Source organism: Miniopterus natalensis, chromosome 7, assembly GCF_054644295.1.
Source record: "Miniopterus natalensis isolate mMinNat1 chromosome 7, mMinNat1.hap1, whole genome shotgun sequence".
NCBI lineage: Eukaryota > Metazoa > Chordata > Mammalia > Chiroptera > Miniopteridae > Miniopterus > Miniopterus natalensis.
The window spans coordinates 7,138,643-7,164,619 of NC_142087.1; the positions used below are offsets into that span (position 1 = coordinate 7,138,643).

General features: G+C 45.1%; 1 protein-coding gene across 1 annotated transcript in view; it reads left to right on the plus strand.

The window, feature by feature from the left end:
* The window catches only part of PTPRT (protein tyrosine phosphatase receptor type T), a 511,569-nt gene that overhangs the window by 222,689 nt on the left and 262,903 nt on the right, over positions 1 to 25,977 (plus strand). Inside the window, exon 8 of the mRNA XM_087819279.1 lies at positions 7,905 to 8,014. Coding sequence (XP_087675405.1) covers positions 7,905 to 8,014 — 110 coding nt within the window. The remainder of the gene's footprint in view (positions 1 to 7,904; positions 8,015 to 25,977) is intronic.

Here is a 25,977-nt window from a genome sequence, read left to right on the forward strand (position 1 = left end):
GGAGGAAACTTCCCTTGATTCCCCTCTGTCTGTCTTTATGTTGAAATGAAAATTTCCCCTAAATTACCACCTGACTTTTAGGTACAAGAAAACATCTGGTTTAATTGCAGTAAATTCACATGAACCTACTGACAAGAAGCACAGTTAAAATTAGCAATTTCAGTGTGCTTTTTTTTAAGAGAATGAAATTATAAAGTAATTAACCTTTGTTGTAGAACTGTGTCAAAAGGATGGAAAGTTCCATGCTGTTAGACAGAAGAAAGGAAATTGTGGGAAGGGGGTATGTGGATTCATTAAAGAATTATACAGAAAAAAAGGGCAATGCGACGCAGAAGTAGAAGATAAGGCAAAGAAGGCATTTTCCCAACGAAGGCTTTTTTTTCTTACAATGGGGGGGTTAGAAAACCCAGTTGAATCAAAGGAAAAGGGATCTGCTGTGTTGCAGAGGACATCTTGACCTACAGAGTGTGTGGTTGGCAAAGGAGCCTGGGCCTGGGGCTGGGACGTCCTGGCTTTGCCACTCGGGTGGTATGACTGCCTTTCGGCCTTTCTGAACCCACATGTCTACCAGGGGATGGGAGAAAGGGGTGATTCAGAAAATACTTTGGAGACAGAAGGATCTGAGCTCCATCCAGGCTCCATCTACTATTTGGTTATGCAACCTTGGTGAAATTCATGGCATCTGTACACGTTAGTGTCCCCATCTGTGAATTGGGGGCGATAATACCACCAGCCTCTTTACGAGGCACTGCATGAAATCCTGTATGTAAAGCACTTAACGTACGCCCTGTATTAAGCGGTGTGTGGCCAATATCAGACATGGCAAGATAGCCTTTTAATCATGGCTGTATAAAACTAGGGAAAACCAAACCAGGGATCTTTGCAAAATTTCTCTTCGTCATGAGAAAAGAACCATTTTTAAATGACCTGTAATACCTCTATAATCTCTATTTCATGTATCTCGCCCTGACCGTAGAAATGAATGGGTGTGGCAGTGTTCTAGTGAAATTTCATTTACCAAACAGGCAGCTGGTTGCCTTTTGCTGCAGGCATAGTCTGCTAACCATTGACCCACACTCATTCCTCCTCATTATTTCCTCCAATCTCTGGGCTTTAAAATCCATCCGTGGGGCTAAAGATTTCCTCAATTGGTATCTCCAGGCTAGACCTCTCCCCTGCGCTCCAGAGCCATTTATTTACCTGCCTGTTCAGCCTAACCACCTGGGTTGCTGATCAGCCTCTGGAATGAGACACACCCGGAGCTGACCTCCTGGTCATCCCTCAGCCACCACCACACTCACTCTTCCCCCAGCCTTCTCCCTTGTAGTTCATGGCAACTCCATTTTGTTAGTGGCTCAAGTCAAAACCCTTGATTCCTCACTTTTAGCACATCCATGGCCCCGATCTCACGATCCAGAGAACACCGTTCACCCTGTATTCGCTATGCTTGGTGCCCCCTTGCTGTGTGGGAAGCAGCAGCCCTGCTCACTCCCACACCCCATCCACCAGCACCTTCTCTTCGCTCAGCTTTCAATATATAGCAAGACCTTGACCATTTCTTAGAGCCCCTGCGGCTACCTCTTTGATCCCAGCCACTGTTATTTCCAACCTGGGTTATTGCCCTGGTCTCCTAAATGGTCTTTGGGCTTCCGGCCCAGCCCCTGTACTCTCCTCAACACAGCAGCCAGAATGATCTTGTTAAACCGTGAGGCAAATCACATCATCACCCCTAGTGAGACCTAAATGGGGGAAAAAGAACTGAGCAGTAACTTCATTGAAAGAGAGCCTTCCACCCCCAGGGCACAAAAAGAAAAGTCTTCCAAACCCAACTGCATTGATGCCCAACTCTGACTGACCAGGGCTGGCGACCGGGGGGGTGGGTGCAGAGCTGATGCATGGGAGTGGGAGATCTCAATGTCATGGGCATCTTTTTTGAATTTCAGTTACAGTTGACATCCCATATTATATTAATTTCAAGCATAGTGGTTAGGCATTTATATAACTTACGAAGTGATCCCGCCCCCCTCATATGTCTAGTACCCACCTGGCACCAAACATAATAACTATAATATTATTGACTGTCTTTTCTGTGCTGTACTTTACATCCCGTGACTATTTCGTAACTGCCCATTTGCACATCTTAATCCCTTCCTTTTTTCACCTCTACCCCAATGCCCCACCCCTATGTCAGTCAGTTTGTTCTCTGTATCTATGGGGTTGTTTCTGTTTTGTTTTTTCAGTTATTTTGTTTTATAGATTCCACACATAATTGAAATCATATGGTATTTGTCTTTCCCTGTCTGACTTACTTCACTTAGCATCGTACCCTCTAGGTCTGTCAATAAGATTTTATTACTTTTTATGGCTGAGTAATATTCCATTGTACATATGCACCACATTGTCTTTGGTCATCCATCAGTGGACACTTGGATTGCTTCTATATCTTAGCTGTGTAAATAATGCTGCAACAAACATAGGAATGCATGTAACTTTTCAAATTAGTGTTTTGGATTTCTTTGGGTATTACCCAGGTACCATGTTCATGGATAGGAAAAATTAGCATCATTAAAATGTCCGCACTACCAAAAGCGATCTATCAAAATACCAATGGCATTTTTCACAGAACTAGAACTAATAATCCTAAAATTTATATAGAATCACAAAAGACCCCAAATAGCCAAAGCAACCTGTGGGCACCTTTATATGCCAGTCCACAGAGCAGAGGACGGCAGCTCTCGCTCCACACCTGCCTATAAATAAATAAGGAAATAAATCAGGAAAGGAGAGAGATTTAATAAAAGACTCTCTTTGGGAAGAGACCCTCCAGTTAAAGGAAGGGACAGTGTTCTAGGTTCCTTCAAGCTGTCCCCCCAAACAGCCAGAAAACAAACAAACAAAAAGTAAACTTCTCTACAAAATGAGGCTTCCTTCCTGCTCCCTCGTTCCCTCCTCTAACCTCCCCCAGCCCCTCCCAACACTCCCAGGCATGCGGACCCCTCATCTGGCCCAGCAATGGATGCGTATATCTAGATTATTTCCTCTCCCTTGGGGTTAGAATATTAAAATCGCAGTATCATCTAATCACTAGCAGAACATCTCGACCCACCAAACTAGACTATCCCATACCACCTCTTAAAAGGTTGCATAAAGAAAGGTTACCAGACAGGTGAAAACATACTTTTACTCTTATTAAAGGGGATTAATCTGATAATGCAAAACAAATGTCCCCTAACAATTACAGCAAGAAACAAGATTTAAAAACAGAGCAAAACATTACTCCCCATTCTCAACAGAACAGATAGATAAATACTGGGAGAAACATGTTCATGGAGTGAAAGTTAATCTAAAGAGGCTCGTCCCCCCGACTGATCTTTGCAAAAGAGTTTAGCACTGTTTAGTCATATTTATCATGTTTATTTAATAACAGACCCCATAGTGCTTAGGGATGTGTGTTTAAGGAACAAAAAGTGTAATGAACAGCATGGCGATGATGATTATGAAGCTAAGTGGCTACCTTGTGAGGGTATGAAGCTGACTTTTAATAAATTAAAGAGATGGGTGTTGGTCTTACACACTTCTGTGTGGTTATTTCACAACAAAAATGAAAGCAGGAGAAGGCTAAATATCCTTTTATACCAATACATTTGACATTTATGGGTTATGGAAAAATTCCTAGCAAAATATCAATTTAAAACCTTGGCTACAGGGGGAAAATGTATACAACTTTACAACAAACAGAGACATAGACTCAGTAGTTTAAACTCTTGCAACACAGAGAACACCAGCCCCAGATGGTCTCACGAGTGCAACCAGACAGCCGCCAGGGCCCGGGCAACCCCACCCTACGCCCGCACATTCAGGGCGCAGGAAAAGAGGGCCCCCCTCCCCAGCGCAGCGCCCCAGTGCGACCTCGGCAGCGAAACCAGGCAAGCTCATTAGGAGAAAAGGAGCAATTAGCTGCAAACGCCCCGAACAAAATAGTAGCACACAATCCAGCAGTGTATGCAACTAGGAAAAAAAATGGTTTAGTTCAAGAAATCAATATTGTTCAACATTAATAACTCCATTAGTGTAATTCACTACATTAACAAACTAAGAGAGGGACAAAAGTATATAATTACTACAGTAGATACAGAAAAAGCATCAGTTAAAGCTCAGCATGATTTAGAAAGAAAATATCCTTACACACCAGGGATATAAAGGATCTTTTTACCCTGATAAAGGGTAACTATAAGAAACCTACAAACACCCGACTTGAGGACGAAATAGCAAAACTATTTTCTTTAACAATGGAAAACAGATGCATATTATTTTTGTTACTGAATATTGTATTGGTGGCTCTGGTTGTAGACAAGAAAATTAAGCAAGCATTAAAAGATTGGAAAGGAATGAAACTGTTATTAAGCACAGATGCTTTGATTATTTACAGAGATAACCCAAAGAAATTTGCACACAAATTATTAGAATTAACAAGAGAATATAACGTGTTTGACAAAGAAGTCACCATTTAAAAAAGTCAACTGCATTTCCGTTTAGCTAAGTATGTGGTATTTTTTAAAATTTACCTTTATTGTTGAAAGTATTACAGATGTCCCCATTTTTTCCCTACTGACCCCTCCATCCCAATCCCGCCCCCTCCCCAGGCCTCCCACACTATTGTCTGACCGTGGGCTGTGCATATATGCATATAAGTTCCCGCCCACCCCAGCCCCCTCTGAGATCTGTCAGTCTGTTGCATGCTTCAGTGTCTCTGGATCTATTTTGTTCATCAGTTTATTTTGTTCATTAGAGTCCACACATGAGTGAGATCATGTGATACTTGTCTTTCTCTGCCTGGCTTATTTCGCTTAGTATAATACTCTCCAGGTCCCTCCCTGCTGTCCCCAAGGGTATGAGATCCTTCTTCTTTACAGCTGCGTAGTATTCCATGGTGTGAATGTCCCACAGCCTTTTTACCCACTCATCTACTGACGGGTGCCTGGGCTGTTTCCAGATCTTAGCTACTGTAAATAACGCTGCTATGAACGTAGGGGAGCATATATTCTTTCTGATCAGTGTTTCAGGATTCTTAGGATACATTCCTAGAAGTGGGATCACTGGGTCAAATGGCAGCTCCATTTCTGGCTTAGTCCTAGACCTGCTTTTTTGTTCCCCTCTGCATTCTTGCTGCAATATCTATTCCCTTCCCATGGGTTTAATGTCTAAACATTGGTCCCAGTCTCATACATCCAACACTGCTACTCACCATTGCCCTTGGGTGTTCTGCACACGCCTCACATGAAGCGTGGCCAAAGCTCCCTTCCCCAAACTGACCCTCCTCTAGGCTTCCTCTCTCTGAACAACACTGACCCACTCCAGTCGCATAAAGCAGAAGAGCTGGGTCTTCCTGGACACCTCCCTCCTGTCTCCACCCTTATCCATCACCCCCAAACCACATTAGCTGAGCACCCCGAATCTCCTACACATCTGCATACCATCACCCTGGTCCAAGCTACCATCCTTTCGCCCCGATGGCTTTTCTCCTCCCACTCTTGCCCCCCCCAGGGATCGGTCACACTCCATCCCCACCTCCCCGCCTTAGCCCTGGGAGCTTCCTCCTGCCCTCTGGCTGGAGCTTCTTTCCCACACATTGTCCTGACCGGCCAGGCTGGCGTTTCCCTGCTGGTTATAATTCTCTCAACACCTGTGCTTTACCTCCAAGCCCTGATAACAACTTAAAAATTTTAATTATGAGGACAATTCTTTATTTAATGCCTGTCTCCCTTTCCACAATACAAGCTTTAGCGAGGATTTGACTCTATCTTTCTTTGCCACTGGGGCATCCCTCACGACCGCCGCCATCCCTTTGGTCATATTAAATAGTCAATAAATATTTGTGGGAAGGATGAATGGATAAGGGAAAGCAATGAGAGATTTGACTGCTTCGAAGCTTCTACATACCTAAAAGATTTTAAAAGCAAATGAAAAACTGACAAAAATATTTGTAACTTATGCAAAGAAGCTTATGTTCTTCAAAACAGATTATAATCACGAGCTCATAAAACAATGATGAACAAAAATGAGGAGCCTGACAGGGAAATGAGCACAGGGGATAGAGAGCACGTTCATGAAAGAATCAATGCAAATGGCCAATTAAACTGAGGAACAAATCCGTAGTCTCCAGTATTCTAAAAAAAGATACACACGCAGACACAGTGGTGGCAGAGGTTGGAAACAGGCAGATTCTTCTGTTGGGGATCCCAGAATGGCACCGACTTTCTGGAAGGTAGTCTGGTAATATGTATCAAAAGCCTTAAAAATAAAATAGTTCATCTACTTTGGCTCAATAAATTGATTTCCAAAAATGTGTCTTAGGGACATCAGCGGCGCTTCATGCAAATACTTATTTATAAGAATGCTAGTTACAGTGTTACTCATAATCATCAAGAGTTTAAGCCAAATTTAATGCCCAGTAATAGAGGATTGGGGACTGTAATGGGGCATGTCCTTCTCTCAGCAGCCGTTAAAATACATGGCCCCAAAGAACATGTAAGGACTTTTTTTTAATTGTGATTTGTTTAGCTATAAAAGAAGATCATAACACAAAATGCACAGTAGGAGTTTAATTTTTAAAAATAAGCTATGTATATGCATAGACATAAAAGTATCTCCAGTTTTGGGGATTAGGAGTGATTTTGTTCTTTCCTTCCTTTAAATCTTTTTGTATACTCTTAATGTTCAGCAAATCCTGAGTATCGTGTCCATAATGAGAAAAACTAAATATATTTTAATTTAACAATAGGGAACTGATTGCAACATATGGCCGAGGCTGTATCTAGGGAGGGAGCGTGGTGATCAAGAATATATGCTTTGAAGTTCACAGACAGGTGCTCAGTTCCCTCTTTACAACTTAAAAGCCATATGACCTTGAGCAAGTGACTTAATTCTCTTAGCCTCAGTTCCCTTATCAGCACAAAGAAATAATACCTACTGGGCAGAGCTGCTTTGTGGCTTCAATGAAATAATGGATGTAAAATTCTGATCAAAGAGTAAGTGCTTAGTAAGAGTACCTGCTCGTACAAGGCCAAAATAGAAATAGATCCAGTAATGATTTACGTGAATCCATGATCCTCTAGGGGTTATAAGCAGGAACTTGGGGAATTCTTTATTCTGTTCAGCGTCCCCCGACTGTCTTAATGGGGGGGGGGGGAGTCTAACGCTGGCCGGGAGCTCCCGGGTACACAGGCGGCCCAGGAGAGGCCTGCTCATTAGAGCTCAGTGCTGGCAGAGGTCATTCATTCACCTCTTCATCCGACCGGCAAATGGTTATTAAGCAGCTCCTGTGGCCCAGACATTGGAGGCTCCGCAGCGAGACGAACTAGCCGCCTCCTTGGAGCGAGGCGAGCTTCTAATTGGATTGAGGCTTCGGGGCACTGAGTTCCTGTTGGAGTCAACCAAGGAAGCGCTTCCTGCAGCTGCAGAACATTTCGCAGGGTTTGCAAAGTGAAGCTCACTCTGCACTCAGCAAACACCAGTCCTAGGCAAGGGCCTGGTTCCAGGTTCCCTGGTCAGCTTTAGTTCAAGGCCCGGCTTGCTCAGCCGGCAGGGGGAAAGCCATCGGCCTTCCAGAGGAGGGGTGAACAAACTATGGTCCGTGGGTCAACTCCAGCCCATTGCCTGTTTTTCGAAATAAAGTTTTATTGAAGCGCAGCCATGCTCATTCATTTACGGATTGTCTACGGCTGTTTTTATGCTACAGGTACAAAGCTGAGTAGTTGCAACAGGGACCATATGGCTCACAAAGTCTAAACTAGTTATTATCTGACCCTTTATAGGAGAACTTGGCCGGCTCCTGTTCTAGGTCAGTGGGGTGGGGGCTGTGAGACGGAAGGTGACATCAGGTTCCTAACTCTTCCCTTCTGCAGTTCCAGGAGCTGTTCCTCTCGAGTCCATCCAAGGGGGGCCCTTTGAGGAGAAGATCTACATCCAGTGGAAACCACCCAATGAGACCAATGGGGTCATCACACTTTACGAGGTAAGGAGGCCCCTTTCACTGTATCTCTTGCCACAGCTTCATTCCATTGACTTCAGCCTGAGGTTGGCGAACCCCTGCTGTGTTCAGAGCTCCACTGAGGGCATGAAGGTAGGTGAGACACAACTCACCAACACAGCGGGAAGAAAGCACAGGGGCATACGGCTGAGCTGTCTTGATAGCCCCAATGACAAAGAAAATTGGGCATCTCCGCTTTGAAGTCGTTCTTGATCTTTTCAGCAAAGACTTCAGGACTCAGGGAGCCAGGTTGTCCTGGGCCAAGAAGACCCAGGCCTGGCAAACAGTAGTTACGATTCATCTGGAAAGCCACAATGCTCACACGATGGCAGTCCTACCTACATCAGTCCCTGGGCTTCCAAAAGAATCCCAATGTCATTCCTTACCCTGGGGGCACGTGATTCTTGAGCTTTAACATTGCTCTGTGGCCAAGGCATATTTTATTGTCATCCAAGCGATGCTGTCCCAGGATTAGCAGGACCTTATCATATCAGAGATGGAGCAGAACCCCCTCAGGCAGCAACGACGCATAAGCCAACACAATATGGCATCCTGAATACTTTCAAAATTAGAACAAATTGTATAGAAGTCTGCAAAACAAAAACAAACAAACAAAACTTTAATATGGCTAATATAACTCAATTCTAGTGTTGAAATATGGCCAAGAAGGACTCTGCCCCAAGCCTTAGATTCTGAGACAGTAGAAACACACAACAGTGCAGAGGGAGTCCATGGCAGCTGAAGCTGGAAAGACGGACCCTGGTGTCCTAGTAGCTCTACCACAGTCTCAGGTGACCTTTGGCAGGTTCTTCCTCTCTCCAAGCTTCCATCTGGCTTCACCAGACCTCCTGAGTCAGTTTCCATTTTAACAAGATGCCTGGGTGATCCGCGTGGGCATTGAAGTTTGAGAAGCACTGCTCTAGACCACATGACTCTTTAGAAAGTTCTGACACTTGATAAAAGAGCATGTCCTCCTGAGCAGGGAGACGGGGAGTCCCCCCCATGCTGGGCTCAACCCAACCCTGCTCCAGATGGTAAGCAGGGGACCCTGCTTTTAAAGACATTTATAGCTGAGGATATGTTTATGAGGCAATTTCCAAATTTAATTAGATGAAACCAATTCGATTTTTAAAATTAGGTTCTGGTTGTAATTCTGGAGAGAAACCCATAAATTACAAATCACTCTCTCTGGCCTCAAAAAGTATATTTTGTGACAAAAATAAAAAATAGAAAAACACAAATGAAAGAGAAATTCCAGATTGTCTGCACCTTCCTATGTTCAACTTTGAACTCAGCCAAGTCAAAAGCCAAAAACAGGGGAGGGGTATAGGTAAGCTATAACTGTTTAATATTATAAACGTTGTTAAGCAGTGCAGGTCCAAACACTATGCAATATGTTAAGATTCAGTTTTCTTCCCCATGAGTCCAAGTTACAACCTCTGGGTCCATCCTTGGACAGTTTTGCTCCCCAAAATCTGAGTGGCTTTTATTATGTCTCATTCTGTCTCTGGGTTTCAGTCTTCTCTTTGTCATATGCAAGTGTCAGACTGTTCCAGGCTCCAACAGGAATCCAGCAGGAATCAAGAGAAAAATAAATCTATGTCATACCTACAAAATCAAAGGTTTAAAACTTATTTTGGAGTCACTCTGCTGTTGAAACCTTGCCAATGGCCAGAGTCGTTTAAAGCAAAGCAGTGACAACACTTGAAAAAAAACAGCTAGTGCAAAGGCCCTGGGGTAGGAATGGCTTTGACATGTTTGACAAACAGGAGGTGAGAGTGACTGAAGCTTTGTGAGCATGGAGGATAGTGAAAAGGCCATGGGTGGGCAGGGTCAGGTTAAGCAGGGCTTCTAGAGTTTGTGCTTTATCCTGAAAGGAGTAAAAAGTCCTAGGATTTTAAGCAGAAAAACAAAGGAATCAGATTTATATTCTTTAAAGATCACCTGGCTGTTGTGTGGCTAACTGGCTGTGGGTGCATAAGCATCTTGGGGACATCTGAAAAACGTGCCAGGAGGCAAGGACATTTCCATCACCTATGATATTGCAATGAGAGCTCTGCTTTTCATTGGAAGACCTTGTACCCAGGTAGAGATGTGAAAACTTGGTCACATCTGCCTCTTTCCTGCTGTAATTCTGGGTTGGGAATCAGACCATGGCCTCAGATCTTCAGGGGGCTATACTTCAATGGGAGATGCAAATGTTCTTCTGTGATCACAGAGTGACAGGCAGGGCAGAGTTAGGTCACATCAAGGGCCTTGTGTCCATAGATCAGCATCAGACATGCAGAACCTCAGGCCGCAGCCCAGACCCGCTGAACCAGAGCCTATGTTTTAGCAAGATCTCCTGTGTGAGAAGCATTGGTCCGAGAGACATTCTAAAACTCCATCGTCTGGCTCTAGAGAGCTCCCCTTGATGAAAGCACCGCAGTTCTTGGATGAATACTGTGCCCATTGAATGAACTGAGTCATGTCCCTGCTCACATGGGGTCCACAGAGCTGAGTATTTTCACCAGGCACAGGAAATCAGGCCATTCCCACAGACCTTCCAGAGCCCTGCTCGGGTCTGAACGGATATCAGGGTTCCCCATCCCGGCATGTGTGTGGATGGGGCTGGTGTGGCCTCTCCTGTCCTGACTGTGCTCTTGTGAACAACACAGCTCACCACAAATTGGTCACCAGCGCCGCAGACAGGCACCCGCAGCGGAACGGGGGCGCGGGAGACATAGCCAGGCCAAACATCCGTTTACAGCTCCTCAATAAAATCGCTCACAGACAAGCTGTTCAGAGTTCATGAAAAACAGTAATCAATATGTGTCTCAATTCAATTAATTGTTCTCGTCTCTGTCCAAAAATAAAAATCACACAGCGTGAGGGAATTGGGCCAGAAGATGTTATACCAGCAACGGGGTTAACGAAGTGTGAAAATATTTAAAATTCAGACAAGTGAAGCTTCCTTGTAAGCTTTTCTGTTTAGCAGTCAAAATTACCAAGTTTCTAATTACAGTGTATAAATCTGAGAAGCTTAAAGGGAATGAGAGGGCCCTAATGAGTCAGGAATGGGTGTGTTGATTATGCTAGAGTTGATTGACATTCTCTTGCAAGCTATTCTAGGCGCCTGGCGTTCAGAGTTGAGTAAAACACACACGTTGCCTTGATAAAATAAGGCGGCGTTCCTGTGTGGGAGTGCCTTTAAAAGGTACGATGGGGTCGGAGGGCTGTCAATATTTTTGCAGCGTGCAGATGGCGTGTGAGTGTATTGGAAATGCATTGCAGAAGGGCTGGGCGTGAGTTATGAGACAGAGGAGTTCTACCAGGGACTGGAGCGGTCACACGCTGATGGGGAGAGGGACCAGTGGCCTGCAGGAGCTCATGAGCAAGCTTTCAAAGAGGTGCTGGCTCAGTTTGGATGTTCAGACACACCTTCCTCCTGTCCTTTGACGCAGCCACTCTGGCCACTCAGAGCTCAGTGACCCCAGACACACTCATGGCTCTGTTCTACAGAGGAGGGGGGTGAGTGAGGGGAAAGTGGTCCTGTTGGGCAGGAGGTGGTGTAGGCAGGAAATGACTAATACAGCCCAAAGCTAGAATTTGCATAAATCAAACTGGATTTACATTAATTAGGATACACAATTTGCATAATGCAGGCTGCTATAGGGTATAGCTTGAGCCAGGCTGGTAACTAGGATGAAAGCTCTTGTTTCTTTTGAATTGTTTAAGCCAGAAATGTGGGAATTATCTATTCTCCTCACCACCTTTGTGAATGTCATTCCTTCTGCCTCTAAGAGTTTTCACTTTATGCTTCTCACAGCTGGCTCCTTCCTATCCTGCACCTCCAGGAGGCTTTCTCTCCCTACTCTCTACTTTATCCGCACTTGCATACCATTTTCACACTCTGCACTTATTTTGTTGGTATGCTTTAGTATCATCCAGCCTCCTACTGGACTTTTAGCCCATAAGGGCATGGGCCATGTGATGATCATTGCATGTGTTGACTTAGTTGGGCCATGAGGTTAAGCATTCTGAATGTTTCTGTGATGGTGTTTTTGGATGAGATGAACGTTTAAGTGGACTTTGAGTAAAGCAGATTAATCTCCATAATGTGGGTGGGCCTCATCTAATCAATTGAAAGTCTGAATAGAACAAAAGACTGAGCTTCCCCGAGCAAGAAGGATTCTGCCTGCAGATGACCTTCAGACTTAAACTGTGACATTAGCTCTTCCCTGTTTCCCCATCTTGATGACCTTTGGTCTTGAACTTAATATTGGCCATTTTTGGTTTTGCTTTCTAGTAGTACATATTGGAGATGTAAGAGAGGAGCCTACACACGTGCTCAGTAAATATTCTTTGTCTGACTATGTGGATTCATGCTTTAGATTAACAAGGAGTAATGGTGAAAGTTTTGTTCTAACCAGTGTAGTGGACTAAAGCCTGGCTGAAGATTGGAATCCTACTTTGAGAGCCCCAAAATATAGATAAATAAATAGATACGGAGATGTGTAACTGGGTGGATGGATGGATGGATGTCTGGGCCTCATTGTAGTCCAAATGAATACAAATCCCTAGGGGAGCGGTTCTATCCGTGTGGGCTTTTTTTTAAAATTCCTTGGGGAATTCTAGCATACATCCAGAGTTGGGAAGTAGCACGGTGTAAAATGAATTCGCTCAATCTGCTTTGCTATGTTATCTTAGTCAAATACCCCCAAATTAAACAGCCTTGACCCTGTCTTCATGCTCACTCTGCCAGAGCCCAACTCTATCTGATATTACACTACAGCCAACTCACTCAAGGCCTAGGTGGGTGCTAGGTGCTCATTTTTTAAGGCTCAAATTCAAGAGGCATTGGCTGTTTTTCCCCAAGGTTGCTAAGCAAACAGTTTGTGGAGTAATTGAAGACATTCTGTCCGTTTCCCTTTGCATTTTGCTCATGGCATCTTGCAGCCCTGATGCTGAGCCCACCACAGGCCGTACCTTATAGATCTTTTCCTCTCTCCTGTATCGCAGAAATCAGTCCTGTTGTTTATTTGTGAGATTAAAAAAGACATACGCACACACAAAACTTAATAGATTTGCCCAGAGGCCTCCCCTAAATCTTAAGAGTCAGGGCCCTGGTTGTCTAGGAGCCATTTATCCTAACCCTCAGCCCATCACTCAGTCTCCATAGGATGTTTCTCTTCCAGGGACCTGAAAAATGCAGGCATCCGAGGGTAGGTGCCATACACGGGTCTGCTGGGCTGACAGGCAGGCTGGCAGGTGTTTCAATAGAAAGAGCTCGAAGTGGAAAGGATGATTCTGTCACTCAGAGTCTGGGAGGACGGGGTGAGTTGCATTTATGTAAGTGAGACCATTACAGCTGCCTGTCACCCACTGGTAAATATCAAGAGCGCCTCCTATATGTTTGCCTCCGGGTGGTTTTTTTTCGTTTTTCTTTTGCTATTAACAACATGTTTGTGATGGAGCCAAGTAACTTGACAGTAGGAATCAACAGATGTATAGCGCTCCTTACCTGAAGAACAGCCAGTCACGTTCTCCTGGCAAGGAGAAGTTTCTGCACTAAGCATTAACCATTTAGTTCCACGGGAAAATAGCTGAGGTTGATGGGTGGAAAATACTCCTGTGGGGTGCGCATGTGGAGAAGTAGGTTTGTCTTGCTGTGTGTGGCGTATAAACATGCATGCTTGTGAGTTTATGCAGCCGTACACTGGCACGTGTATGCACATGTGGATTTATGTGTTTGTAGGCATGTGTGGGTGAAGCCTTCACCCTTGGGCTGTACCCACGTTCTCAGTTGCATCCTCAGAATTGCTCCGTTTCTTCGGAGAGCTAACGATAGGAGGTGTCAGAGACACTGGGCTATGTCTGTTTTCCTGGACTGGAGGAACCTGGTCACCTCATATCCATGACATGGATTCAGATGTCATGGGAGAAACTCCCTGTTATTTCAATCGGCTCCCAGCTGTTTCTCATGCACTTTTACTGTAATTCCTCTCTAGAGCTTTAGCTAAAGGAAAATTTTGCATTAAAAAACATCTGCAGGTTGCCCTAGCCAGTGTTGCTCAATGGCTAGAGTGTCAGCCCAAACACCAAAGGGTCCGGGTCTGATTCCCAGTAAAGGGCACGTACCTGGGTTGCAAGTTCAATCCCGGCCCCAGTCGGGGCACGTGCAGAAGGCAACCAATCGATGTTTCTCTCTTTCTCTCAAAAAAATCAATGGGAAAAAAATCCTTGGGTAAGGATTAACAAAAAAAATAATAATAATCTACAGGTTAAATTTAGTCCTGAGCATGTACGTTGTCCTAGGAGAGTGAAGGGAAGGAAACGAGCAGGTAGCTCTGGTCGGGGGCAACGCAGGCACCCCTCGCACCCCTTCCGCGGGAGGGAAGCTGTTTGGCCGCGCTGCGCCCGGCAGGCTTGTGGAAGAGCGGCCTGTGCACCCAGGTGGAGCCCGCTCTCTGGCTGTGTGGTCCTTTCAATGGGCTGTGCCCAGAGGCGGTGTGCAAGCTGCCAAGTGTCTCTTTAAACATCCTAAGTTCTTCTTTCATCTCACACATTTTACCTGAGCAACACACTCCTGCTGGAATTCCTGCAGGACTGGCCAAGGCAGCATGGAGCTGCCGCTTTCCGCAGGCTGGCTCTTCTGCATGTATCGTGGTAAAACAGCCCTGTGTTCGGGAGCTAAATGAAGGGTGATTGCGAGTGTTCGTCTGTCATCAGGGCACTTGGAGCCTTCACTCTGAGGTCTCCGGAGATTGGAATTCAAATTTGTGATTCAGGAATTATGTTGTCATTTGACTCAGGAGATGGCAGGTGGCTTTTCTCCCTTCACCCTGAGCCAGTGGTCCTTTTCTTTGACTACCTAAAATTTACACACAAGTGCAGGGTATTGGCCTACATGATTACGTACTCAGTGCGCACACACGTACATAAATACATATGCATGCATATACATGCATACTTAAATACATACATATATACCAGGTCTTCTTCAGAGCCCTTCAAAATATGTCATAAAAATCATCTTTGCTTTCTTGATCTCCCTTTTATTTTATGCATATTTTTAGTACACGTGTCATTACAAGTCAAATCGTGAACTGTGCAATTAGGAAATTTAGTATTGACTTTTAGTGTGTCATAGTGAGACCCTTTCCCTACCTGGGCCTTGTTTTCTACATCTATGAGCTGAAAAAACTGGACCAGGTAGATTTAAGGATTCTTCCTGCTCTGACCTACCATTCAGGTGCCCAAAATAGAATTAATCTCATTCCTAGTTTCATGAAACACTTTCCTCACTGGTTTGCCCATGACCCTTGTTTGTATTTATTTGTTATTTCATTTCTGTAATAATACACCAACTACCAGGACAACCAGAACTTTTTATAATATATTATATCTGCTTACAATCTCCTCCCATCCCAACCTCCTGATTCCTCGTACTATCCTGAATCTTGTATATAATTCCTTTTTATATGGCTTTACTACCTTTATGCATTCCTTAAGGGTATATTGTTTTGTTTCATCAGTCTTTTAACGTTAATAAAATGTTCTGAGTTGTATATAATCTTTTGGAACATTTTCATTCCATATCACGTGCTCACAGTCATTCCTATCCATGAGTGCAGCGGTAGCACATTCCTCTTGATGGCTGTATAATATTCCATCAGGTGAAGATATTAGAACACCCTGATCCATTATTCTTCATAGGCACTTGGGGTTGCTTCCAGTATGTCGCCTTTATCAACAATGATGATAAAAGCACCCTTGTACATATCTCCTATTGCTCATGTGCAAGATAGTCTCTGGGGTTTATATCTAGAAACTAGGTCATATGGTCAATGAATGTTCAACTTTACCCAAAGAAAAGGAGCCAAACTATTTTCCAAACTAGTCCCACCAATTTATACTCATGCCAGCAAAGTATAAGAGCTTCTGTGATTCCAGATTCTCTCCAGTACCCGGCATCGCCAGCATTCTTAATTTTGGCTGGTTAAATCGGTATGAAACGGCATCTCATTGTCGTCTGCGCGGTACTCCCTCGGCCATTAACAAGGTTGAATATATTGTAGCACCCGCCTATTCTTCTATTACGGGATTATCTGTCCTCTTTTTATTGATATGTAGTAGTTCTTTATATATTTTGGATACTGTTTTGTCAGTTACTTATATAACTTGCCATTTTTACTTTCTTTAAGAGGTCGTTTGAGACAAAAGCCCTTAGTTATAGTCAGTTTTATCAGTCTTTGCTTCTATAGTCAGCACATTCTGTGTTCTTAAGTTCTTCCCCAAACCAAGGTAAGAAAGATGATTTCCTAGACTTCTACTAAAAAGTGTGCAGTTTGCTCTTTAAATTTAAGCCCTTGACCTATCTGCAGTTAATTTATGTGGAAGGTGTGAGATGGGGTGCAAAATTCCTTTTTTTTTTCCTGTGTGGATTAATGCCCTTCCTAGGTCCTTTTAAGAGTAGTCCCTCTTTTTCCTTGACCTACCAGGCCATATCTGACATACGCATTCATTTGTTTCTGAGCTCTCCATTCCACTGGCCACCACACGTCACAACCACACACAGTCATAACTGTTACAGCTCCCGCTTACTCCTGATCTCTAACAGAGCAGACCCCCTCCCCCGTCCTTCTTCAGAAACATCTTGGTTATTCTTGCCTTTGGTGCTTTCATTTTAGAATCCACTTATCAAATTTAATGAAAATCCCTGTTGTCACTTTGATTAGAATTGCATTCAATGCCTAGAACAACATGGGGGGTAACTGACATCTTCACACAATTAAATCTCTCTATTTATTTAACTTCTTTTTAATGTTTCCCAAAGTTTTATTACCTTACTTACAGAGATACTGCATTTCACATAAAATCCAAACTGCTAACTTAGGTCCAAAAGACCTTGCATCTTGCATCGTCTCTTTCTCTCCCATCTCAGGGACCTTCTTTTATACCCTCCAGGGTGCCCAGTTCCCGCCTGCCTTGGGCTCATTGCTCTCCACCTGCTCTTCCCCAGCCAGCTCGATCTCGCGCTCCAGGTACCCGCAGGCAGGCGCCTCCTCAGGAAGGCGCCCCAACATCGCAAAGCAGGACTCCACCCACTCGCCGCTGTTCTTTCTCTGCTTCCATTTCCTCAGTAATGTGCATCACAATTACTAATTGTTATATACGGGGTGGGCAAAAGTAGGTCCACAGTTGTGAGTATGCGAAACACGGAGTTTATTCTTGTATTATTACTTATTTATTAATTATTGCATTATTTATTATTATTAATAACCTACTTTTGCCCACCCCTGCATGTATATATAAGTGTGTCTCCCTGTATTATAGGTGCCGTGAAGGCAGGACCCACATATATATTACTCACCAGTGGAGAAACCAGCGCCTTACACAGTGTCTGGAAAACAGGTGCTCAGTTTGTTATTTTTAAATGAATGAAGATTGGAGAGCTTCCCTTTGATGGCTGAGGTACAATGATAGTCAGGAATAACTCTTAGCTTTCATTAGCCCACAGATATGACCATATAAAATCCTATGATCATGTCCTAAATCCTATAATAATCTACAGGATGTTCCAATGACCAATGAGCTTACATTTAATTCACAGAACTCAACAGCTAACAGGTAAACTTATCAAGGTAAGGGATCGGTTTTCCCTGAGTACCTAAAACAGTACGTGGCTTGAAGCAGATACTCAATATATATTTGCCTAATGAATAAAACTGGATTCCAAACTTGAATCAAAGTTAAGGCAACAGCAGTAATAGATATTTAAATATCCACTTCCTTATGATCGCTTGATTTTTTAAAAAAATTATTTCTTCTTTGTTAATGTGAGTGACCTTACAACATTACATGGTGCTAGAAAGATGGGGATTGGAAAGTAGCCCCCTCTCACTCCCTCACACATCAACCATTTCCATAGGTGTTTTGTTTTTTTTCTAGTTCTCATGCATTTACTAGATCTTTTGCGTGATTATGACCACATTGCAACATGTGAGTTTTCACTGTGTTGAGCAGTTTCCCATTTCGATGCGGACTGCTTAACTCTCCCATTTCAAGGCTCTCTGGTCCCCAGGCACGTAGGCCATAGTTTACTTTCCAGTCGCTCTGTTTGAGAGTGTGTTGATGGATTTTCCTAGATGCAAGACAGAATTTTGGGGTATGGCAAGTGTGACCTGGATCTCTCTAAATAGCTGGTTAGCAGAGTCTGAGCTTCTGTGTTCCTTTTCCTTCTCAACAGATTTGTCGATAGCCAGCAGGGGCGCCCGCGTGCCTTTCATTGATCACAGGACTGTGCTCAACATCACAGCCCGCTGTGTTCACCGGGAATGGACCTAAGGGCGGGGGGGTAGGACAGTTCGTCCGAATCCGGATGGAAAATCTATAAGCCCGAAATGAGCAGTGGTGCTCATATTTTCCTCCTGTTTTAACGTTTAAGTCTCCATTTGCTTATCTGCTACCAAGTGGAGATGAATATAGAACGTGTACTCCCATGCGTCCCTCGCACCGATCCCGCGACAGATCAATAATCAATCAGAGCGAGCCACTGAACTCTGGCACGGCCTCAGAACCCCTCTCCTAGCGTTCTAGGCGCTCACTTCCCATCACACGGAAAAGCCTTCAGAATGAAGCCTCGCTGCCTCCCCAGCCTGTTTCCAGAAGGCCGGTGAAGCTCTCTCCTCACTCATCGGTTTGTTCTAGAGAACTGCCTTTACAGTACTTCCTTGGTATATTTTTTCTGTACTCTGAGCATGTCTCGGTTTCAGACCCTTTTTGCAACACTTACCTTCTTAACAAACTCTGTTGCAATTCCCGCAGAGACGTCAGCATTATGGGCCAATAAGAAGATACACCAGCTTGTCTCAGATTCTGGGGAAACTGCCCAGATACTCTAGCCCCCCCTGGGCAGCTGTGTCCAGTTGCCAGGAGATTAAAGCAAGGTTCAGACATGTGCATCTCAGGCCTGCTCCCATCTCAGGGCTGGACTCCACATGGCAAGTCAGGGGCCCTAGAGGTGTTGGAAAGTTAGACAGTCAGCAGGCCTAGTTTTCTGAGGATCAGCCTTTTGCAGCAAGACCCTCGGCAGTATGTGGAGGCACAGAGAAATAGCCACGACCCTGTGTAAGCAGGGAAAATACCATGACCCTGTGTAGCAGGCTGGGCTCCGCAGCCTCCCAGGAAGGACTGCGTTAGGCACACTGGCGGCTCTGGTTTGCCCAGGTCCCTGAGTATCAAGACGTCACTAGCTGAAGCTGTGGCTGGACCCTTAGCCCTGGGTGAAGCTTGAACTTCAAAGGACCTATGGAGATTGTATCTAGGAAGGTGTGGGGAAGGTGGGAACTGGGAATAGCCTTGGCAACTCCCTTCTCTAGCTGTTTAGTGTCTTAAAGTGATGTACTTGTGTTCTCCCTGGAGCCCTCAGGAACGGGCCCCATGAGCCATGGCTGATGCTGGGAATGGAATGACTAGTGGCTAGACCACGGCTCGTGGCTCAGTTCTGTGGAGGGACAAAGATGCCAGAGGTGAGAAAGTCTACCCTAGAGTCACTCATCAAGAGTTTTCATGACTGTGACTAAAGCACAGTGCCACAGGGACACAGAGCGTGTGCAGAGCCACAGGGACACGGAGCGCACTGTGCAGAGCCACAGGGACACGGAGCGCACTGTGCAGAGCCACAGGGACACAGAGCGTGTGCAGAGCCACAGGGACACGGAGCGCACTGTGCAGAGCCACAGGGACATGGAGCGCGCTGTGCAGAGGTTCCCAGACTGTATTGCAACTGCCCTCAGGGATCATGTAAATATCACCAGCTCTGTGCACTTCCCAGCAACATATGCGCCCTGTAATTTTAGACTTCCCCAGCTAGTTTTTGTAACAATGTTACAGAAAGTCTGGATATAAGGGAAAAACATCACCTATAATCTTTTCCCCCAGCACAATTATTCTGCCTTGTATTTATCTTTGTTAATATGCATACATCTTTTACCTAACTAATTACAATTACATAAAATTTGCTATCGTAATTTTTCATTAAGTGTTTTATCACAATCATGAAGCTTTTATAGCACCATGGAAACAGCTCATCTTTTTTAATGATGGCATAATTGTCCATTGAGTGTATATATACCCTAATTTACTTATCCCTTCCTCTATTGTGTTTCCATATTTCTGATAACACTGTAATGAACCTCATGCATATGGTGGTGTTGTGTCCCAATGGAAAAAACATGGTCTTCCATTCGGATCAGATTAACCTGGATTCAAATCCTGGTTCTGACATTAACTGGATGGAAGACTTGGGCAAGTTAACCACTCCGAAATTAAGTTATCATATATGTTCAGACTTTTAAAAATTCATCTAAGAGAATCAATATTCAAGCCTACAATTTAGAAGTATTGTAAGAATTAGATATACAGTAAGTCCTCGCTTAACATCATCAAGTTCTGTGACTTTAAGTGAAATACATTAAACAGAACCAATCTTGACATAGGCTAATTGATATAAACAAGAGTTAAGTTCCTATAGCATCTCATCAACATTATACCACAATGACATTGAACAAAAGGATGTTATTTGAGGACCTGCTGTATGTTGCAGTCATAGTTACCTAGTAGCCATTCAACATCATGGTTGTTTTACTTTCACCACTATTTGGTGTATTTCTGTTTTAGACATTCCCCCCCTATGAAATTACAGGGTTGAATAGAATGAACACTTTCCTGACTCTTGATACATATTGACAAATTGTTCTCCCAATGGATTGCACCAGTAGGAGTGTGTGCTTTGAGTCTCCTGTTAAGTTTGTATGCCAATCACTGTGTCTGGGAAGCAGGCCTTTGGAAACCCACCAGAGATTTATGTCAGCTTCCATGATGCCCTCAGAGCAGGCTGATGTGTGAAGAGCTCATCACAAGTTGGTAGATCCATTTACACTCTCCAAGGACATGCCCGAAACCCTCTTGCCTCAACAACTCATTGTTCACTCCCTCTCCCCTTTGCCCTTACGTAGCCTGGCCTCCAACAATCTCCCAGTAGGTCCTGGGGACCCCATGGGAAATCTGAATGGAAAACTCACAGCAAGGCTCCTATAGGCCCTGCCACCAGCTTACTCTGATACCTCACCAGTCACCTCCCATGACCTCAATGAGCCCATCTGTGAAGGAGAAGGCTGAGGCAGTTGGGCTCTAAGGCCAAACCACCCAGAATGTGTTCTGTCATCAGCATCCTCTGGGAGCTCTTCAGAAATGTGCCATCTCAGGCTCCACCCCAGATCTTCTGAGTCAGGGTCCGCATGGTTATTCCATCCCCAGCTGATCTCAATGCACATTAGAGTTTGACACGTACAAGCATGAAATGATCTGTGGGCCAAGCTTTCCTGTCATGCTGGAAACGTGCTGAGAGCCCCAGTTTTAGAACCATGCTCTCCCTGCACTGTGCCTGCACCGAGTCAGGAATTCCCTACCCTGCAGTGACACTCTCCCCTGCCCGTGAACCTAAATGCTGCTTCCTCTGGGTCAAGTTCTCTTCCAGTCCTGGCCGTTCACCTCAATCCACCCTCTTTCAGTGCATCTCACAGACGCGCACCTCTCCGTAACCTGGGCTGCTCACTGGAACCCTCCCCCTGTGTAACACCTCGATGCCAGCCCAGATCCCTCCTGCATTCTTGTCTTGGGAATAAAGATGCTGCTAAGGGCTGCTTTATATCTGTGTCCTCAGCTGGGGAAGAATAAATCCCCCCTTGGCTGCAGTGGGCAAGCCTACTCCTCCTTGTCGGGGAGCGCCGCTATTCGCTGTGGTTGCCCTGCGCTCGGTGTGGTCTGGCGGCTGCCGTGTCGTCCCCATAGACGTGAATCCAGTGACCCCAGTCAGCCATGCCAGAACGTCAGTCACTGTGTAAATGAGAAAGTCATCCCCAAACCAGGCCCTGAGTAGGCCGTATTGCTGGCTGGATGAGGCTTTTGAGACAGAGCCCCCCCGACCACCCTGCAAATTCCATCGGACCAGAGTCACTCATGGAGTGAGAGGGAGGCGTCAGCTGTCAACTGCTAACCCTGGTGTTTTCTGCCAGAGGCTCAGGAATCCATTGGTGGGAATCATGTACCCTGACCTATAGGAGTCCTAGGGTGGCAATACCCTTGGTAAAACCTTGAAAGCTGCAATCCCAGCTTTAAGTTTCTATTAGTAAATGGAGAGTATTTGCACAGAGAAAGCGCACCTGTGACATTGGATTCCATCCAGCTGAGGAAAGCAAGGTTTTCTTTGTTGAGGTTGGGAAAAGCCCGAGTGTCCAAAGTCACTGATACGACAGGAACAAATATGTTTTCTGGGGCAAAAAGCCACTTTGAGATGGGTCCCTTCGGCATTTCGGTAACATTTGGTGAGTTCAGCAGATGCCTAATGAATAGAGACCCATAGGGGGCTAAGTCAGAGTGTAGCACAAACTTTAAATTTGTTATAAAAGGTTCGTTGTTTATAGTTATAAAATGTAACAATAGTCACAGAAGAAGAAAACAATTTTAATTACTCAGATTCTCACATTTTCATTTTTCCCTGTTTTCTTCTAGTCCATCTGTATGCACATGAAATTTTTATATAGTCCTAATTATTGCATCTCTATAATTTTAAATGCTTTTCTCTTACTTAAAAGTATATCGCAGTTACAACATTACCAGCATTTTAATGGCTGCAGAACATCCCATCACGCGGCACTACCACAATTCACTTAACCACCCCACGTGGCATTCACAGTCTCCAATATTCCTCTATTATAAATGAGGCTTCCATGAACATCTTCATGAGCATTTGTTTTTTTTCAATCTTTACATTATTTCCTTTAGATAAATTTCTGGAATTGTGATTAGGATGTCCAATACCATAGCTACTTGGAATTCTGCTGGGTATATACTGAGCTTGTACTTCAGTGGTGCTTCGCATCGACCCATGCTCTGGTCAGAAGGGCTGTAAGCACAGAGCCTCGGCTGGAAGGAGGCCAAGGCCAGTGTGCACCTGGCACAAGGTTAGGACAGACTCAGGGTGTGGTAGAAGGGACAGTGGACTAGGAACCACGTGATAGGGAGAGATCCCGTCTGACTTTGCCACCAGTCCCTGGGTGATGTTGTGTAAGTCTTTCTTTGGGCCCGATACCTTGTCTGTACGTGGGGAGGACAGTGAGGACCCTGGCCAGTTGGTAACCGAGTCAGTGCCTGTGGTGGGTGAGAAAGATCCAGATAATACCTGGCATGGAACTGGCTAATCTCTGATCCCAGTCACTCTCTGCTTCTGTCCCACAAACATACACACCATTGGCAGCCTTCCAAGTGATGTCTCCAACGTGTTCCTGAAACCTTACCACCCTGGTTGTGACCACCAGCATCTCTTGTCCCAACTACATCTCTTGTCCTTGTAGGAGAGGGAGCTCCTCCCTCATCCACTCATTGCTGAGTTTTTTGGGCACATATGTGCATGTGTGGCTGGGTGTGAGCCTGATTCCAGCCCTGGTGAGCCAGGCCTGACCTCTGGCTTCATCTCACACCAGGTAGTTGTAATGCTGGGACATAGGAAGGAGGGGACCCATGCACAACAGGTGCACACAAAGTGACACACACGTGCAGTCACAGCGATAACCAGCCTTATTGGAGCCATCGTGGCCTCTCCTTATCGGCAGTACCCCTGGGAAGTCAATTCACTTGCCATTTGCTCATGCGCTTGTCCAGTACTCACTGTGCACCTACTATGTGCTGGGAACCATTCTAGACAGTTGGGATACATCAGTGGACCAAATGGAAGCAGCCCTCTCTCCTCCCTGAGCAGATCTTTTTGTTATAATAGGGAGCGGCCCTTATGAAAGCTGCCTTTAGAACAACACTTTAGAACAATACCTTCCAATAAAACATTTTAAAAATGTGAGCCATGGGTGTAAAATTTTATAGTAGCCACGTTTTTAAAAACTAAAAGGAAACAATAAACATACTCAACCCAGTTTATCCAAAATAGTATACTTTTAACATGCAATTCATATAAAAAATATTGATATTTTACACTTTTTTTCACGTTCAGACTTTGAAATACGGGGCACCTTTTCCACTGACAGCACATTTCAGTTTATACTGACTGCATTTCAAGTGCTCAACAGCCAGATTTCAGTCTCCTGGTTTGTGCATTGGGAATGTGAGTGCCTGTTCTGTGTGGCCATGGGGACAAAATGAGCTTGTGTGTGAGAACTCGTGGAGCATCGCAGGGGATTAATAAATGTCAAGCTTTCCGCACCTTCACATTACTCACCCATTCTGAGTGTGTTGGGCAGGAATTAATGTTTGCCTCAAAATATAAATGAGCTTTGAACACAGATATTAGCTTATCCATTATTTTGTGCTCTTCTGTTATTTTCTCCAGCTGTGATTTTTTAATTTTATCCCTAAAATGTCCAAGAAGATGACTCTCTGTGCTGGGTTAAAGTGCATCCCTCCCCTTCCCCTCCCCCAAGTAAAAGATGCATTCCAGTCCTAACCTTCAGTATCTATGAATGTGACTTTATTTGGAAATAGAGCCTTTGCAGGTGTAATTAAGTCAAGATGAGGTCATACTGGATTAGGATGGGCCTAACCCAGTGATTTGTCCTAATAAGAAGAGGGACATTTGGACACAGGGGAAGACCATGTGACAATGGAGGCAGAGATTGAAGTGGCGTCTACAAGGATGTTGCCAGGGATGGTTGGCGACCAGCAGAAGGACCATCCTGTCAGAGAAACTGTGCCCCCCCACACACCTTGATTTCAGAATTCTAGCATCCAGGGTTGTCAGAAAATGAATATCTGTGTGGAAGTGACCCAGTTTACGGTCATTTATTACAACAGCCCAAGGAAATAATACACTGTAAATGAACTGTTCCCACATCTTCTCCCTCCCATTCATTCCCCAACCCATGGCACTTGGACTCTCGCCTCCATTGCTCATTAATACTGTGCTGCTGGAGTTCACCCTGACCTTGACATCCCCAGATGCAATAGCCTGAAAGCCTGCTGCCCCGGAGCTCTGCTCGTGGCCTAGATAGAAATTGGAAATGCCCGACCAAGAAAGCTGGTCGTTTCTAAGATTCTGAGCTCCACGTGGCCTTGCTTCTGGAAGCACTCGAGGGGAGCTGGCCTTCCCAGGGAAATCCCCGCAGGCTTCAGGATGAGTTTGCACCAAGCTGAGCCTTGAGGGATGACCAGGTGGTTTGTTTGTTCAAAAACAGGAGAAGGGATAAAGGGACAGCCCTGTTTTGTGTTTCCAAGGGAGAGAACGGCGAGGGGTGCACGGGGGTAAGGAGGAATCCCCCCAAGGAGCAGCGCAGGCGTTCGGGGTGCGGGCAGTTAGGTGCGAGGAGGCAGACCTTGGAAGGCTTGGGCCCGGCATCAGCTGCAGCTCGTGTCAGGTCCAGGGACTGGGAGTATTTACCGGAACCTGCCGGAAGAACTTGAGCTTGACTCAGAGACACAAGACCCGGTGCTGTGGTATGAGATCCTCCGTGCCCCTCCAGGGCATGTTTGGCGGGCCTTCCAGACACGGCCCTTCGCTTGCTGACATTTTGCCACCCGATCCCCTTCCACAGGCTCTGTGGCACCCCGGGGTGCGCTGTCGGCTGCGGTGAGCCTTCTGTTTTCTGTTTCACGGTTGCACGGACTCGAACCGTTGAAGTCCTTGCCCACATCTAGGGAGAGCTTTTTCGTAGTTGTTATGCAGGATATGGTCTGATAGCTGCTTTCTCCCACTTAGCGTTATGTCAGAAGCCTTTTTTCCCCTTGTCGCCGGGCTTTATCGTGACCTTACTCCGGGACTATGTAATATTTCATCGTGCTGATGGGTCCTAATTTACTTACCCGTTCCCCTATTATTGGACACCGTTACCCTAATCCAGATAACACTATTATCTCTGCAGCCGGCACATCAAACGGCTGACACAGCAGACACAGCCCGG